General features: G+C 47.2%; 1 protein-coding gene across 4 annotated transcripts in view; it reads right to left on the bottom strand.

Annotated features, from left to right (window-relative positions):
- Positions 1–18,721, bottom strand: part of SSH2 (slingshot protein phosphatase 2) — a 90,489-nt gene that overhangs the window by 11,628 nt on the left and 60,140 nt on the right. For all 4 annotated transcript variants that reach the window (XM_063402686.1, XM_063402689.1, XM_063402688.1 and 1 more), the window contains 10 exons: positions 16,401–16,465; positions 11,644–11,765; positions 9,181–9,249; positions 8,358–8,423; positions 7,133–7,327; positions 5,254–5,347; positions 4,998–5,126; positions 2,870–2,916; positions 1,311–1,457; positions 524–724 (listed from right to left, as the gene is read on the bottom strand). In XM_063402686.1, the coding sequence (XP_063258756.1) occupies positions 524–724; positions 1,311–1,457; positions 2,870–2,916; positions 4,998–5,126; positions 5,254–5,347; positions 7,133–7,327; positions 8,358–8,423; positions 9,181–9,249; positions 11,644–11,765; positions 16,401–16,465 (1,135 nt within the window). The remainder of the gene's footprint in view (positions 1–523; positions 725–1,310; positions 1,458–2,869; positions 2,917–4,997; positions 5,127–5,253; positions 5,348–7,132; positions 7,328–8,357; positions 8,424–9,180; positions 9,250–11,643; positions 11,766–16,400; positions 16,466–18,721) is intronic.

Consider the following 18,721-nt stretch of genomic DNA (forward strand, 5'->3'; position numbering starts at 1 on the left):
CTTGGGATTACAACACACTTGCCCATAGCTAGGCCCAGCTTCAGACCAGCCTCAGGACTCCAGGCAGGAATAAACATCACTGTTGCAACGCACAGAACATCCTGTCCCCTCCCCTCACACCAACACTTACCAAAGGGATCTAAATAAAACCAGACCAGCTGCTGAGGAGGGGCTTGTTCAACAGGGAACTGTGAGGAGACAACACAAGTTCCCTGCCAAATGATGTTACAAGCAACAGGGACATCATTTATCTCCGCTGGAGCCTGCATAGCTCTGAATGCTGCACTCAGATAACACTTCATGGGATGCTACTTTCCAAAAACCAAACATCCTAGAAGACAAACAGCTTCCTGACAGCTCCCTGTTACACCCATTTTCCCAGGCTCAGCTGAGCTAACCCTGAAAAGCCCACTACCTTTCCTAACACCCCAAGCTTGCCCAACACAGCTCTGACTAAAAGAACGGAGCCAACCATTGAAGAGTTGTCTCAGCATGGATAACCAGGGTCATTCCTTCCCCTCACCTGGCCAGCAGGATCCCTTGGTACTCCTCCAGCTGCCGCATGAAGCTGGGGTTGGGCTTGGTGACGGTGCGCCGCTCCTTCACGTAGTCGTACGCCCTGTCCAGGTTCCAGCCGTACTCCTTCATGGCATAGGCAATCACCGTGGATGCCGAGCGGCTCACTCCCATCTTGCAGTGCACCAGGCACTTAGAACCATTTTTCCTGAAGTGGGAGAAAGAACAAAAGGGGATCACTAAACAGAAAACCTTGGACAAGCTTAAGAAAACAGCAAGTTCTTTGCCAGAGCATTATCAAACATATTTTCAACGCTGTGGCCACAGCTGGAGTCTGGGATGTGATAATCCAATTTACAAACTGGAGCAGGACACACAAAGAAACTGAAGAACAAGGTCTTATTAATATTCCTAAGAGATTTTGTTACAACAGCTCTTCTGAAGCTGTTATTGCAAAGTGGAAAAACACAGAGATACAGGAAAACCTCTGAAGACTAGTGCAGGACCCTTGAGCTCAGCCCAAATGGCCCACTGGCATCAAGCCATATTCCAAGTGAAAAGAGAATCTGTACCACAAACGTGGTATCACAACTTAGAAACACATCCCACAGAGATACTGAGGAGTTCAGGGCAGCCTCTAGCACAGAGATGTTCTTCTACTGCAAACTACAAAATGAAAATGCTGTGATGGTAGGTAAGCAAGGAGGAAAAACAGTTAAGAAAATCAGCAGGAAAACAAAAAGCTTAACATGTATCTTCTAAATGTGTGTGTTATGTTTTCTGAAAAGACTTACTTTGCCTTGGAGATGAATTTGTAGGTATCATTCCAGTAAGCCAGAAGATCAGTAGCTTCTTCATCATAAACCCGGATATTGTGGTATTCAAAGAGCCCAGGGAAGAAATTATCTATTTCTCGAGTCACATTCAAAATGTACCGTACCCTGCATGGGAACAGCAGACACAAACACAGCCAGGTCAGAGAGATGTCCCACTGCTACACTGCAGCCTTGCCTCGCTTTGCCAAGGGCAATTGGAAGTGCACTCTTGAAGAAAATTGCTGGGAAACCAGGAATTAATGCAAGGAAGCAGCAGCTAACACAGACAATAGGTTTTGCTGGGCAGTTTAGAGCCTGATAACAGAGATCCATGGACAGAAACTTCTTCTGCACTATGTCAGGTCACACTGCCCACCACCTCTGTCAGCAACACTTGTGCCACAGGAGCTCCTGCACTCAGTGTTTGCACATTTTCTCCAAGCCCCTTTATGAATCTCTCCTCCTGCTGCACCAAAACCATGGGAAGATGGAAGACTAAGCCTCCCATTAACACCAGAGCCAAACAAACACATAAAGTAACTACAGAGTTATAACAGACAATGAGCCACTGGAGAGGATTTATTTCTTATCCCTAAATTTTCTGGAAAGGAAACTGCTAGAGAAAGCGTGTGGTATTTATGTACACAGCACTCAGTATTTTTAGCCCTGAGGGTTACTTGTAAGATGCTTATGAAATGCACTTGTGCTGGGATATCAGGCAGAACAAGGGCACTGCAAGAGAGTGACATCCCTTTTCCCAAGCAGGTATGAGATCACTGGCAATCAAGCAGGACCTGTCAGACTCAAGGAAACCACAGCAGACCCTGAGCTCACCAAGAAGAGTCAATTTTGCCAGGCTGAATTTCTGAGGTACAGAATTACACTATCAGTTCAGCAGCATGATTCGTTTTTTCCACTGGTTTGGCACAAATAAGCCAAATCCATGAATAATTACTTAATTGCACAATCTGGGTGCTTATAACCACCTGGTCTAGAGAAAGGACAATCTAAACTTGAAAAACAGAAAGGGCAGGAAACAGAGGAAAATCTAAACTTGAAAAGTAGAAAGGGCAGGAAACAGAGGAACCCACTGGTGCTCAGCCTGAGAGCTGCAGAGCTTTACATCCTCCTGGGCCCCACTCAGAGGAACAAATGCTCTTCTCCACATTTTCCTTCCTGCCACAGCCTAGAGGTCCGAAGTGCCTCTGTAATCAGTCCAGACCCATGGGCTGGGGCTGAGGGCACAGAGCCAACTATGCAGCATCCAGTTCAGTAATTGCAGCTTTTTACTGCTTATAGCTACGAGCTTGCTGCCTTCCTTTGTTTGCCTTGGGGACGTTAGTCAAGGTCAGGAGTGAGATTTTTTTACTTTAAGGTGCCTGTTTGTGGGAAAAGGAGTTTGGAGGAAGCAAGAGCTTGTTTGGATCTGCAAACAAGTAAGACTCAGGTTACACAGCAGGTATGGAATAGAGTTTGTTGCATAGAAAAGTGTTAAGGCCAGGTTATTGCTTTTAAGCTGATGGCCTGAAGCTACTCACCCTCTGTTCTGCAAATCTTCCAGATTGGAGGCATTCCATTCTGAGCCCTGCAGGGAAAACATGCAAAGGGACACATCAGGCAGAAGGAAGGCATGGCCAGGCAACTGGTGGAGGGAGGGAGGGTCACCAGTGAACCAGAGGAGGAAGCTGACCGGCCAAGGGTTGGAGACCTGGGGGTTCTCTGAGCACAGGGGTACACAAGTGGTAACCAGCACTGATGTTCAGCACCTTTCTCTCACCCCTTTAACCAGATCCCTTCTGAAACCAGAAGTAGCTCTGCCAACAAGAGCCCAGCACTGTGTGTTGGCACTTCCTGCAAATGGCTGACAAATCAACCTCAGCAAGACAGGACCACTCCACCCCTTCCCTGGAGGCTGCTGCCAGTTCTGCCCCACAGAGGAGAAACTGCCTGCATTTAAAAACCATCCAGGTGTTCTTTATACACGAAACACCCATCTTGAACATCAAAGGCAGCAACACCTAAGCTCACTTGGGTTACACTACACCTCTTCTCCCCATGTTCAAAGCCTGTGTGAGCAGAGACATGAAGACATTTAACTAACCCTGGCTAGGTAACCCTCTCCTCTGTGGCATACACAGGGCCTCCAAGCTTCCTGTTCAAACACAAACCTGACTGAGGATAAAAGCACTCAAAGGCTTCCTTCAGAATTTAAGGTGCACAGGCTCTCTGCTTCCCTGCCCTAAAATGGCTCCCAAATGGAAAGATGATCCAGATGAAAACGACTGATTGTATTTACCAAGGCCCAGACCCATTTTAATGTTGTCTCTTTCAGTCAAGGAAGAACAATTTAATTCAGGCCTGGGAACCATCAATTTCCACATGTAGGGAGAACAGTGCTGCAGGGGTGAAAGCCTTTTCTCCTGTTCTTTGATCCACAATTACCAACATCATTGGTTCTCTTATTAGTTCTTTTAGCACTCCTTAAATGGGATTCCACAGGGTTCTTGCCTTCACCTGGAAGGAAACAATTCCTTGCCTTTCTGAGCCCTCACAACACAACCCTGCCTTGCAGCACACATGCTCCTGGGTGAAGCTGGTGTCCAGCCCCAGCAGCACTGCTCCTCACCACAGCAGCTGCATTGCAAACACTTTTATTCTACACATTAACCACAGCTCTTCTTGGTGCTACCTGCAAGCCTTGTTTGAAAGGTTTTCTCCCCATTAAATGCACTCAGAGCCAGGACTCCAAGCCCTGCAGTGGATCCAGCTGCCTGTAACAGCTTTTGCCAGCACCATAAGCCTGTAACAGGTCCCTCTTTCTCTCCTTATAACCCACAGTCTGCAAAAAAAATCCATTACATTGTAGGTACTTCCAAGTGTCCTGGCTCTAGCCCAACGTGATATCCTGGGAGTGCTCACACTAACAGAGACCATCCCTTCTGAGCCGGAGACTGGGAGAGGCCCTCTCCATTTGGAAAGACCAGCTGGTCCAAAAGGAATGGCTTTGTTTAAAGTTGAGCCAAGCTCACAGGCTAGACAGCCCAACCAAACCTGCGTCCATGGCTCCTGGGCTGGGAAATCCAGCAGAGCGCTGACTCACCACAAGGAGCTGCAGTAATTAAGACAGGCCCCAGCAGCAACTAAGCAAGCAAAACAATTAACAGCAAAATGTTTATGTTTCCTTAAGTGACTTATCTCCAGGATTCTTTGTTATGTTACTCTGCTCCTCCTGGATCACACAAACTCTGAGCTTTCCATGATACAAGAGCACCATTCCACATGGATGTCACACAGCTCCCCGCCCTCTTTGCTATAGTTATGTCTTTCCCAAACATAACTTGGCATGTGGGTACCCTGGACAGCTAAAGCCACAAAATTGCTCTTACATCAATGGAAACAGCCCTGAAAAACTGCTAGAATTAAGACCTTGTCCCTTCCATCCTCAAAGTACAGAGTCTACAGCTTGGTGCTACATGGCAAAGTTTAGTACAGCCAAAAAGCCAGGCTGCTCTTGTTCATTACTGTCTTGCTTAAGAGTATGTGACCCCAGGATCAACCAACCTCTCCTTCAGAATTCCTTTAACTTCCTCCAGAGGCCCCTGTGTCAACCAACTCATAGTGAAAAGTGTTAGGAGTGTTTGCTTTTGTATTCACAGTCAGACTCACCAAAAAGACATGATCAAATATCTGTGTGGGGCTGTCCATCTGCCCAAGGATCACGATCATCTCGTTGTCAATGAACTCTTTGAACTCCCGCAGGTTACACACCATCTGCATCTCCAGCTCTGTGCGTATCTGCATGGGTGGGAGGGACACAAGGAAGCCACGTGAAGCTTTTGTTCTGGCCTTTCTTCATGGCACGAAGCACAGAGCTCTTTAGTTTGCACAACAGCATTTCCAGTGCTGCACCCTCACCACTCACCTCTTTCGAGGTGATGTTCTCCAAATCTTTCTGCATCATGATCTCCCTTAACTTGGTCTTAATCAGCCGTTCCGTGCGTTCCCGCTCAGTTGGGCTGTCACAAGAAAGCAACAGAGTCACTGGGAGGGAAAACAAACTGGATTCATGACACTTTTAAAATAGGTATAGACTGCATATTCTGTAGAGTCTCACACTCTCACACTACTTCCCCCAAGCATGTCCTCAGCTGGAGGGAATTCAGGTGACAGTAAAGCCCAGTTTAGATTCACAGTCGTATATGAAAGCCACCAACTGAATGCCCCTAATCCATTGTAGTCATCCAGAGAACCTCTGGTATTTGGTAAAATTTAAATTGGGAAGGCTGCATTATACCCTCTGGAGCAGTATCTAAGCCTCTCCCTACCTTTCTTGGAAAGGTAACAGCTCCAAAACTCCTTACATGGAGAGACGAGGGCAGCTAAGCCTCCGCATTCCTCCCGCCTCTGCTGCCAGGGGCCTTATCACCAGCTGCAAAAATAGCCCGAGTAACACCAGGGGAAGCTGCAGCAGAGCAGCAGCACAGGGCTGGCTCACCCAGCATCTTCACAAGGGACTCAAACAGGGACATCTCCCACCACCTTTCCCTTTCTCTGGAAGGCTGCCAGGTTGGGGAGGGCATGGACGTTACAAGTGTTCAACTGGTGGTTCACAAATAAAAATCATGGAAGCTCCTGGTTCTTTTAACCTCATGCATTATTTCAGGATTCATTAGGAGAATGCTGTTAAGTGTCCCAAGGAAATAATTCCATTTCAAGGTGCCACCAGAGAAAGGGTGTGTGAGATAAAATTTATACATGAAAAGCTACAAGAAAATATTAATCTGTCAGCCTGCCAAAACTTTTCAGCCACCCGCCTTGTATATTAAAAAACAATCAAGTGTGAAGACTTGTTCACAGCTGAACAACTGCTTAGCATCATTATTCACTCACTGGACTCCAGCAACAGGAAATATCTGGGAGCATAAATCAACTATTATCCTGGGAAAGTGGCTGGGGCCAGTGAAGTAATTACAAAATGGGCAAGTGAAAACCCTCACACTTGGCACCACATCTGGTCACAGACTCCCCTTCAGGTTATATGGTATCAGTACCATCAGCAGTTACTAATGACAGGGGTGGTAAATCTTGAATGTTGATACAGCCTATAAATTTTGCTTTTCTGAATTGTCTACCCATTTACCTCAGCCACTGTTTTAGACCATCTATCACCTGATACCCAAGCATTTAGCTGAAGGCATCTTGGAACCTACATACTGTCCTGTTCCACAACTTGCTAAGCTCCTCAGAATGACAAAAACCTGCATTTCTCTCTGCTCCCATTCTTAGGTGTTTCAGATGGATGAGATGAGGATGTTTCTGAGCTCATAGGCTCAGAAGTCCATACATAAACACTTCACTTTACAGCAAAATGAACTGAAAAAGGATAAAAAAAGCCATGTTAGTCTAAACATGTGCTCAGACACGTGCCGGTGTAAGAGCAAAGTCCAGAGAAACCTGTTCCTTCCAAGCCTGGAACAAGAGGACAAAACAGCAGAGAGAAGGCTGAGATACACCACACCTCTCTCACCAGTAACATGGGACTTACCTTGCAGAAGCAAAGGTCTGCAAGCCTGAAGCCCAAGGTAAACATCTAATCTGAAAACAGAGGCTGGAGGAGATGCAAGAGAACCCCAGGAGGGCTAAACTTCCAGTGCTGGTGTTTACCTAACCAAGAGTCCACTTATTACATGAAACAGGAAACCTCTCCTTATTAATACCTAATGAAGAGCAATCTCTGGTGGAAACTCTCTCCTCATCTGGGGACAGTGAGCCACTGGCTCAGCAGAGCCAGCCCAACTTACACATCTGTGAAGAGGGCGGGCGAGTCGGGCCGGTGGGACTGCACATCCTGCATGGCGTTCCACTCGTTGACCGACGACTGGTCCGAGTTGATGTGGCTCTCATAGTAACTGACCCACGTGAGGAAGAGACTCCCTGGATAGTAATTGTTGCTCCGTGCCACTTCACAAGCCTTATGCAAACTCTGCAGAGCAGACCTAGCAAGGGAATAACACTTGTAGGTTTATCATTTCTTCCTCAGGTTGGTATCAAGCACTAAGCAGCAGCAAAATCCAGGATGCTGCTCATGTCCCATCAGTTGGTATAAACCCCTGGCACTGTGCACGAGGATGTCCTGCAAGGCTGTGGATTCCCACACACTGCCAGAGCTTGCATGTCTTAATTGGAACATGCCAAAACAAGCCTGGATAGCAGTGAAGGTGCCCACAGTTCAGAGAGCAGAGGCACTCGTGTCTCTGGTTCCAAAATCCTCTACAAATACCCAAGCCTTAAATAAGATGCACAGAGTTTGTGTCCAAGACAGGGTGCTGACAGCTCCTACTGTGCCATCAGCTGTCCTGTGTGCAGGGCAGGGACACCCAGGAATCGGACATGCACAACCAAGGGCTCAGGACTGCACTGAGAGGTTTAGGTGTCTGCCCTCTCTCACTGCATGAGGGATGTCAGAAGTTTCCTCAGCTGCTGCTGGGAAACAAATCCCCCTCTCCTATTTTTAGCTTATTTTAAATCTTTGACTGGGATCAGAAGGATCCAGGTCAAAATCACTGGGGTGACAGCAGCATTGCTGACAGGCAATGTATTTTTGCAATGCAAAGAAGCTTGAGCCAGAAATACTTTCATGATCACTACATGAACCACCCTAAAAGGAAAGAAAAATGCAAGCAGCTTCTCTTTCCTCTATCACAATGAGCATATCTCAAAATATTTGAAACACATACACAAAGACACAAAGCAATGTGACTTTGGGCTCAAAGCAGCAGCCCTTTGCAAGAAGAATTACCCTGTTCTTTCCTGCCTTCAGCTGAGACAAAGCTGCTGTACACCAGCACTTACATATTTTTTTTCCTTTGGTACCAAACTTCCCTCCCTGTCTCTGAAGGAAACTTCTGGCTGCTCAAGTAGGTCTCAAGATAACAGTAACCTAAAGCAGCACCTGGTTTTTAAGAGCTTAAGCAGTCAAAACACCTGGAAAAAGGATCACTGGGACAGCTTGCAGTAAGTACTTACCACATTGCTTGTACAGACACAGGCTTGAATATGTGCACCCTGTTATCTGTTGATACACTGAACCCTCTGGTGAGAAGAAAAAAGGCACAGTAAAAATGTGTCCCAAAAGTCACTTTTTAGTTAATAACTGATAGTCTGTAGCACATTAGAACGGCAAAGGTCTAGCCCTATGCATACACTGCTGAGTTCAGCAAGCAAACAGATCAAAATAGCACACTAAAAGCTCTAAGATAACTTCTTTAAGCAGCTGCTGTTTGGGAATGAAACTAAGACAGTGGGACAGTGCTGGGCTGTGCTGTTTACCTTGGCAACACAAATTCAGTGCCACAGCTGGGAGCAACAGAGTCCAGCTAAAGAGATCCTGGGGCAGCTACCAAGGAAAGAAAAGTCATTCCATGCACTGCACTGGACAGCCTGAGTAACTGGCACAAACAGGAGTCTGCAAGTCAGGTGTCTGTTTGGCAGAGAAACATCATTCTTGCTTTATGTTGGGCTGAGTGCTGGCTGCTGCAAGCGTGATGGAGGAACACTTAATAGGATCCCTTTAAGGAGCTTTCACTACACACCCACTCGCCAGTAAAAGCTCCTTTACTTCAGCTTAAACACACACATAAGCCACTGTCTCAGTGCGTGTTTATTCACAGATAAGTCAATTACTGGTGTTCCCTGCCACAACCACTGTGATTGAGGGCTTTTGAGCCTTCTAACCCAATACAGGTCAACAGAAGAGGTCTGCTGGACCTGTGAGGGCTCTGCAGGCACTGGAATCCTTCCTCATACATCTTGTTCTTGTACTAACAGAGAACTCACAAAATGCACTCACCCATCTCCATCCAGGTGGATCAAGGTGTCACTCCAGAGTGGCAGCACCAAGCCCATCGTACAAGTGCTACTGCAGTGAGAAAGAGACAGTCAGTCTACCTACTACAGCACCATGTTAGCATTCTAATTTCATGGCAATAGTTGCATATTTGTATTCATTAGGAAAAAAAAAAGAAAATAAGAAATCCCACTGTTGCTTCAATAGAAACAGTGCCAGTGTTGTTCTACAGAGGCCTGGCAGGGGTCACTAACCAGATTCAGGGTACAACACTATGCTTTCAAGCAAGCTTAAAGGGTTAATACACCCAGGAGAAGAGCAAACAGGATCCAAAACCACTGAACTTTGTGCAGAAGGGCAGAGGGGGCTCACAGTCTTTGGTTAGCTCAAGGCTTTCTTTACAGATTAATTCCTCTCAGGCTCAAGAGGTTTGGTTCCAGCTCTGATTTTGCAACCCAGCTTTATTTTCTTGTTTGTCCCTCAGCCACAGCTGCTGGGGCCTGGAGCAGAGCAGTGCAATAGCAGAGTGACTGGCAGCATGGCAGGTTGGCAATCCCAGCCTGTCACCTGTGCCTGACTCCTGACCCTTCTTTGCCTTCCCAGCCCTCAAGAATGAGCACAACAGCCATCCCATACAGACACCTCCTGGCAACCACACTCCTCTCTCAGCTGCTTTGCTCTCACAGTCCCCTCAGTTTTCTGTACGGCTGAGCAAAAAGCCAAGTTAAAAGCAGAAACCACGCGATGGAAAAAAGGCAGGGGCGGGGGAACCCAACACAACCTTCTCCAGGTTGTTAAATGAAAAGAGCTGAATCTCATAAAGCTGCAAAACTGCTCCATAATCAAAGCAGCATCTTGAACTGAATTCAACTGCCTCCTGCTCTTATGCTTTGCACCAGGTGCTCCTAGATTCCACCAGTTCCAGCACACCTGCCACTCTCCAGCTTAAGAGAAGAGCGGGAAGAGCGAGAGACCAGGCTTTGGAGGGTCAGACAGGGAGCCCTGGCAGTGCACATGCCTGGTGCCCAGCACCAGGAGACACTGCGGCACGCAGCTATTTCTGTTGACAACACGAGATGAGCTCATGGAAAGATGTGTTTTTAAAAGGCTTCCCAAGGTGGCCGGGGTATTTTTAGTGATACTGTTCAGCGAGCGCTTATCAGAGACCATAGCAACAAGTCTACATGGAGTTATAAATACCGAGTGGGCTCGGGGAGGGCAGATCACAGTGACCATCCAGAACCCAGGAACTCCAGCAGAAAGCTAAAATGACCCTGCTATGTTATTAGAGACTGAATACCAGTGGGCTCTCAGTTATCAAAGGTGGCTGCGCTGGTACATCACAGCCAACAGCGAGTTCCAAGCCCACAGCAACCTGTGCAAGGACAAGTTATTCTTGCCCCAAGGCAAGAGCATCTCTGAGTCACAGCTGTGCACACATGTGCAGAGACAGGAGCCAGGGGCAGCATCAAGCTGGTTCCCAAATTTAGCAGGCATTACCCAAGCTCAGCATCCAAACCAAGCATGGTGGCTGCTGCGACCAGCAGGCAATGTTTGGAAGGCAAATTCTTAGCCAAACAGTTCAAAAATATTTTCTAGTGGTCCTACTAACTACCTGGAAGTAATTTATTCCAACAAGTGTCAAAAAAAGCAACTCATTCCTGTAGCAGCTGTGCTGGAAGTAAGAATGAGTCTGAAATCTTCCAAAATTGAATATCCAGCTGATTGTCTTCCAATAGAGCCCAAGATTTACTTAAAACTCTTTTTAAGAGAGTCATGTGCCTCCATGCCCTCTCCAAAGTGCCCACTGTCCCCTTCTAAATGTGAAGCCTCTGCCTCTGAAGCTGCTGGGTTGCTGTCACCTGGCTTACAGCTCCTCCAGCAGCAAAAGCTGCCCCCCAGCCACATTCTGCAGCCTTTTGGAAAGGTCAGGAGGAATTTAAATGAATGAAGCAGAAGCACTGAAGCCTGATGACACACTGCTGCCTGGGGACAGCACATGGTGTGCAAGATCTGCCATCACCAACCCTGACACTGCCATCAGGCCTCTGTGCCACCAGTGCCACGACCTTGGCAAGGGACTGCCTGACAGTCCCTTTCTCATTATCTGCTCTCCTGAACCCTGAGGTCCAGCTTCTCTAATTGCAGCTTCTTCTTTCTTTGCATGAAGATTGCCTCTGTCTCTGCAGATGCAGGGCTTGGGGACCTTACCATTCAGAGGCACTGAACTCATAGAAGCCTGAGGCTTGGAGGAATGAGAGAAATGCTGACCTGCACTGCTGCCTTCACATTTACCATCTCCTCTCAAGAAATAAAAAGGCAATTCTGGATCTCAAGAAAAACATTAGGCTAGAAAAGCTGAAGCAGCCTATCCCCAGAAAACACAGGACACCAGACAGTGATTTCTACACTTAACTTGATGTGGGGGTGAGCACAAGGACTTCCCCACCCCGACACTCTGAGTACCTGTCATTGGAAGAGAAATCCATTCCCAGGACGATGCTCTCCTCTGTGTCTTGTCTGCCGTTGGTGGACACCACCACCATGTATCTAGTGCGGTTCTGGTAGGTACTTTCCAGTCTTACAGCCTGAAGAAAAGAAGGGGAAGAGATCAACAGTGCAGTCAGCAAAACACACATTACTACCTTGGCAGGCCACTTTTGCATGCTGAGTGACAGGTGCAGAAGCAGTGATGCGGTCTGGACTGGTACGGATGTCCCACGCTCCTCAGCTGGGTAAGAAGTGCTTTGCTCCCACAGAGAGCCTTCCTCAACATCTGGAATGTTCCTGGTGCACTCTGCACACCTGGCTGCAGGCCCTGCTCTGTCCCACCAAGGCTGGTTTTGAACAACCTCCAGCCCTGTGACTGGTCCCAGCCCAGTGAGCTTTGTAGACCATCAGTGACACAGATGGGTGTTGAACCTTCACCTTCAGAGGGCTTTGCCTCAAGAACCAGAGCTTTCCTTCAAACTATTGTGTGCTACAAAAGCTCCAACGAGTGTCTTTCCACCAGCTTCCCAGGCAGCTGGACAGACAACCAGGATCTAATTCATACATGGTTTCCTGCTGGCCCTTTGAATTCTTCTGGCAACTTCCCCAGTGCAGAAGCAACCATACTGCCTTACACCTGGCAGGAAAAAATATCCCTGTGACTAAGCTGCATCCTCCACTGGTTCAGATTGCCCAGGAAAGGTGAAAGTCATCGTGCCTCATTGCTCCTGCCACAGTCACTTGTACCCCAGTGCCAAAAGAGCTCTAGGAGGACTGGTGTTCAGCCCCAAACCCCCCAAATCAAATACTACTGAGAGCATTCAGGCAGCGGTGGAACTTAACCTGTGACTGTCAGACCAACACTGAAGCTCCTGGAAGGCTGCACTGAGGTGAGCTGCTCCTCCAGAAGCCACAAGGAAGTGAGAACTGAAGGGACTCCAGGAAGTCTTGCAGACAGACTGCTGGCTAATGAGGAGCCCAGAGAAGGGAGCCCAGCACTGAAAGTTTTGCTTATCAACACTTGCAGCAGGCAGCCTTTACTTGCAACACTTTTTGGACTCCGTTCCAAGCTGTTTGCAGCTATTTTAGTCACAGGATCCCAACCAGAGAAACTAGGACATTCCTAGAAAGGAAGTGTCTTAATTCTGTATACTAAACCTTAACTTTGGATGGCTCAATCCAACCCCAAGACTCTGTCTGGCCTCAGTGTTTACCACACTGTTAAACTGCTGCTTGAACTTTGAGCAGGGCCTGCAGAGAGCAAACACAGGTGACAAGGAGCCGTCCCAGCCCAGCCTTGCACTGTGCTGTGGACAGATCCCTGCCTGCAATGGGACCTGGTTCCTGAATTCCTTGCAACCCAGTGGCTGAAGTCTCAACTGGTGTTTGACATCCTCCATAAACTGAACCCAAATTCTTCAAACACCAGCAGCCCTCCCAAGCCATGGCTTGTGTAGACACCTCTTGGTGGCCCTCACAGGAGGTCAGGGCTCAGAGACCCCAGTGTAAACAGTTATCCTTTAAAAAGCCAAGAAATTAACTATTGTGTGAGATCTCTCAGGAACAAGCTGCTTTTCCCAATGTTCTTTAGTTGTTCACAACTACATCTTGAGGTCTGAGTGGCACCTCTCAGCTTAGAGGAAGCCTCCTCTGATCTCCTTAGAGCTCTCCTGTCCACCAGCTGGGAAATCTTGACCACGACATGTGGTGCAGTCTACAAACAAAGGTTAAACCAGTGCCTGGCAGCTGAACAGAGCTTGCTATCCCAGCAGAGTGCTCTGTGGCAGGGAATGCTGAGTGTGGCAGGAAAGCTTCCCAGTGGCATTGCAGGGAGCAGCGGCTCTGGTGATGGGGCAGAACAGCAAGTGCAGGCAGGAGACAGCGTTGAACAGAGTCCTCCAGACTTGCCCAGTTGGACCAGAGACCTACAGAAACTACCCAAATGCTGATGCCAGCAGACAGCCGTGCTCTGTACAGCCAGAGACTGTGCCCCACCCCATCTCCTTAGGATAAGTCATGCTACAACCAGCCTTATTTTCCTTCTTGCTTCTTGAGTCACTGGGATTCCTTTAGAAACACGGAGGATCAAAGTGGTCAGTCCTTCAAGGTGTGAATTCTCCCCAAGATGGGTGTTTCTAGAACTAACCACTTGTGGGAAAACAGAAAGGTGCTCTTCAACCTAGAAGAGCAAGTAATCACCAAAGTCTTGGTGGTTAAAATAATTATCAACATGAGGAACCAAACCTCAACATACAGCACAGACTTGCCTAAAATGAGAGCAGACAGAAGCAGCTGCCCGATGTCTGAGGCATCCACACAGCAGTTTCTGTTCTGCTTCTCTTGAGGACAGTCCAGCAGCAAGAGGATTAACAAAATCTAACTTACTTTGCTAAACCAATTTGGCCAGCAGTAACGGGAAGTCTTGATGCAAGACCCTTTAGAACAGGGCAAGATAACAGTAAGCAAAGGTCATGTAGCTACATGCTGGCAGGGTGGGATTTTCAGAGCCCAGTTAAGAGAAACAGGGCATGGCTTAGTGTGGATCTCTGGGTTCAGCACTTAGACTTAGCAATGATAGGGCAGATAATGCATTTGCTAAATCTACTGGAGTATTAAAACTGCAGAATTGACATTGTAAACCAACCAACTTCAGAAGTTACTATTAGAGCCCCAATGTGCCTATCAGCTCACAAAGGAACTGCTAACCTTTCCATGAAGTACTAGTTCACATGCTCACCTGCCAGCAGGAGCACACCAAGTGGTCAGATGCCTTTTAAATGAAGATATTTGAAATCCCAGTCACTCTAGGGAGGATGGCCTGGCTTCAGGGATGAAATAGAAAGTTCTTTCTCAACCAGCTCATCTACACAGAGCTGTCTTTCTCCTCAATTTGGGAAGGTTATTTGTAGTCTGGTCAAAACAAGTCATCCCCTGTAGTCCTTTCAGGGCCAGCCACATTCTTCTTAAGTTTTAGGCTCACCTGAACACAAGCCAACTTTATCTTTTGCTGCATTCTTGTATCACCAGAAGTATGATAAGGGCTGATATTTCACCAGCCCTTATGAAAAGCACATTCCAAGTTCATACTGACCTTTCATGCTCTGTGACAGTAGGTGTTCCATACAAGAACACATTTCTCATGAAGATTAATGTTTTGAAGACAAAAAGTGCCCAACTTTCAAGTTCCCAGCTCTGCCAAACTACAGGAACATGTTCAATCACTTTGCATTCTTAACTCCTTTCCCTCCTTCCTACTGATCCTTACACTGGTACCATGGCTCTAATCCTGCTCTCATGGAAGGCTAAAAACCTCTGCCAACAGCTCCAAGAGAAACAAGACTTGTTCCAAATTTTAAGTGTACGTTTTTAGAGGATTAGATTCCTCTACTGCCCCTGAGCTGTGAAGCCGGCCCTCCGAATGACAGCAGCCAACAAAATGAAGAGAATGCATTTCTCTCAGTACTGTTTGTATTTCAAATCTCATTTGTATCTGCTGTTTTATGAGAGAGTCCATTTCAGCCCTGCACACCCTTCGTTCGTCAAGAATCAATTAAATTCAAGTAGACTATCAAACTTAACCTCATGCAAGATTTCAGCATTCCAAATGTAGCTCTGGACAAAAGCGTTTATGTCTCAGCCCACAAAGTCCTTATTCAGCTGTTAAGGCTAATTTGTCCCAAATCACACAATGTAGCCAGTGATACTGCTGAACAATGCCTTGTTCAATAGCTTCCAATGTTCTAACCCTGGCTCAAATTCTGAAAAGCATTGAGAACCCCCATTCCCATCACTTTCACTGAAATTTTAGTGACAGCAAGGTGTGCCTGGCAAAGTTTAGAGGAGTAGGTCCTTTGGCTTGCTTATGGCAAATTATTTTCAGTGGTCATTGGGGAAGCTAAAGCATTCCACAGTAACCTTAGCTGTTTCCTAGCTATACTCATCCAATCAGTCCATCTCCAGCACAGCCCAGGAGGATTCAGCAAACCAGAGGTGCTGGAATAACACTTGTGATGCTGGCAGTCCTTCCTTGGGCAGACGTTGCTAAGATGCACCAAGAAAACACAGGAGACAAACTTCAGGCTCCTGAGTGATGAAAGGTGCAGACACACTGCAGTCATGCCTGGCCTTGTAGAGCACTTCAACATGTCCCAGGCAAATTCCTCACTGCTCACATTTGGCTTCTGGAGCTCTTCAGGACTGTGCATCAATGCTATGAACAACAATGCCTCATTTTACATCATTATAGAAGGCAAGAGCCAGAAAAGCAGAAGGCCAAGGTTCAGTCAGGTGAGTGGCTACAGGGGAATCCTACATGCTCCCACCTGCTCAGCCATGGCTTTTTGGGATGCCACAAGTCAGGAGAGCAGAGGGAGGAACACAACTGAACTCTCACAGAAGGGCAGGTGATCAGTGGTCAGACATAAGCCACCCACTCTTGATTTAAACAGGACACCAAGATAATTTACCCATCCTCTCTGGCAATTGTTACAGATACTCAGTACTTGGTTCAAAGACAACCTTTTGGCCATACAATTTGTCTCACCGAACAACCAAAGCAGGCGTTTCACAACCAGCTGCTTTCCTACCTTTGTGGTTGCAAAGACTCCCCAAACCTGCTGATGAAACCACTCCAACACACACACCACTGCTTCCCTGAGTTACACAGGTGTATTTGTCAAGTGGTGCTTAACCTTTGCATTGGTTCACAGGAGATAAGCAGAAAGCCAACCTACCAGTCTGATGTTGTCTTCTGGGCGGAGCAGGATGAACATGGCCTGCAGGTGCTGCTGGAGATCCCCTGCAGGCAAGAGGGCAAGGTGAATGCACAAAAATAGTTTTAAATCACATGCAAGTTCCTGGCTGTCCAGCTAGAGCAAATGTCCACCGAGAAACCTGACACGTCACCGGGAGTGTCGTCACTGTCACTCCCACCTACTCAGATGAGAGTTTTGTCATCTCTTAGTCAGCTGCTCTTTGCTCCGTGTGCTCACCTGTTACTGTGTTCCCTCCTGTTATATTCTGTTCTCTTTTTTAACAGAAATAAACAGTGTTTCGGTACTCTTTGTTCCTTTGACAGACAAGTCAACCTAGGTAGAAATGGACCCCACCCTGTGGTTCAACATTGCATTCTACCATGTGCTCCAGACCAGAAATTTGCCATTTCTGTTACATCAGCTTATTACTCAGTGCAGAACTACTACCCAGGCAAAAGTATACTCTCCTTGGAGTAAGATTTAGTCCTGCTTTAGAGCAGCACGTGCTCACCTATGGTTGTGTACCAACCCCACCCAAAAGCAGCTAAGAACAGCCACCTGAAAAATCAAACACCCATAAACACTTGCAACACCTTTCCTAGTAAAGCAGAGGAAAAATAAAGGAAAATTAAATCTAGGGCATGACTCTGATTTTAAGACTTATTAAGAAGAGACAAGTGTCCCAGGTTCCTAAAACATCAAGCATTTCAAAGGCAAGTGAGGTGATTTTCTGTTAGCACTGCTGCATTGATTTCTCAGCACTACTCCTGGCACGTAGAGAGCCAACATCACCCCCTGAGTACCAGCCAGCAGCAACACCTCCTGCAAGGGGCTGGTTTTCCAATCATTGCATGGAAAATTCATCTGCATTCCCAGAAACAAGAGTGCAGGGCTGCCAGGTGGCAGGCACAGATCTGCAAGAAGAGGAGCCTTTACTCTTCCACCCTCTCCCACTCCCCCACAGCAAGCAAGCTGAGTTTAGGCAACACCGCAAGGAGCAAATATTCAGCAGGGTCAGCTACAAGAACCTTTTCTAAGAAGGCTGGTTAATCCCCCTGACCTCCCTTTCTGATTCACCAGTGGTGCTAGAATCCATGTTATTTTACAGACTCTCAGAAATAAGGAAAGCTTGGACATAGAGCAGCACCCAGAAACACCAAAAAAGGGAAGGAGAAGAAAGGAAAGGCTGCCCAGTGAGAATACCTGGTTTCCAAATGATTTTTATAGCTGGTGGAAGAGCAAGGCTGAAGGGCTGCGCACCCTTTCTCTGGATGGGACAGAGACAACCTAGCATGGAGTAGGTTACACAGGACACTGCAATCCTTGCTCTCCTCTTCCTTCCTCCTTGAAACACATTTCAGCATATGGAGAATGAGTCAATGCTCTGGGAATGCATTTTTAACTGGGGCTGGGAAAACTGAGGCACTCACCAGTGCCAGGGAAATCACAAAGTATCACCGGCAACAAGCACCTGAAGCTGTTTCCTGCCCATGGACATTGTTCCCAGTGCGGGAGTGGCTGGCACGAGGCTCCCTAAATAGAAATTATTTATGGAGATAGGGTACTCAGGAAGGCCAAGTCATCCATCAGATGCTTGTTCTGCCAGGAGTGCCATGACAGGATCTCCCCACGTCAACACCAGTGCAAAATCCTGACAGCACTGCTCAGTTCCAGCAAGCTCCACCTAATAACACAGTGGGAATTGCAGAGAACTGTCAGTCAACAAGCAAAGGTCCCCCTGCACCTCCTGCCCACAGCCTGGGAGAGCTCAGCAAGTATTTGACTCATGAAGCATCCACGTGTCTTAGTCTGAAATAAAAGATGCTTCACCTCAGCTTTTTCATTCTTCAAAATGTACCAGTTCCCACTTACTGCTGCCAGTAATTCAGGGACCATCTTAAGAGCCAAAGTTTCCAGAGTTCAAAAAAAACAAAATCACCTGGACTGGATTATCTCAATACTTAAAGAGAGGAAGTTTCTACAACAACCCCTTCTGCAAGGCTCAGCCAAGGAGCTCCATTATCCTTCATCCTCAGAAAGTTTACCACTCTCCTCCCTGTTCCCCTGCCAGCCTTGGGATCTCCAGAGCTGGAAAGTAAAGGATTACTTCCTTGGCCAGCTTTAAGCAACTTGCAGGGTTTTCAGCCCCAAACACACAAGGCATTTTGTAAACTTCCTGGATTAAGAAAAACCAAAGGAAAGGCTTTAACATGCCAGAATCAGCACAAAGATATCACATCCTGTCCTGTGAAGAGCTGGCTTTGCTGGCAGTCGTGGCAGAGCTGCTGCTTCCTATCACT

The sequence above is a fragment of the Prinia subflava genome, chromosome 8, assembly GCF_021018805.1.
Source record: "Prinia subflava isolate CZ2003 ecotype Zambia chromosome 8, Cam_Psub_1.2, whole genome shotgun sequence".
In the NCBI taxonomy this organism is placed as follows: domain Eukaryota; kingdom Metazoa; phylum Chordata; class Aves; order Passeriformes; family Cisticolidae; genus Prinia; species Prinia subflava.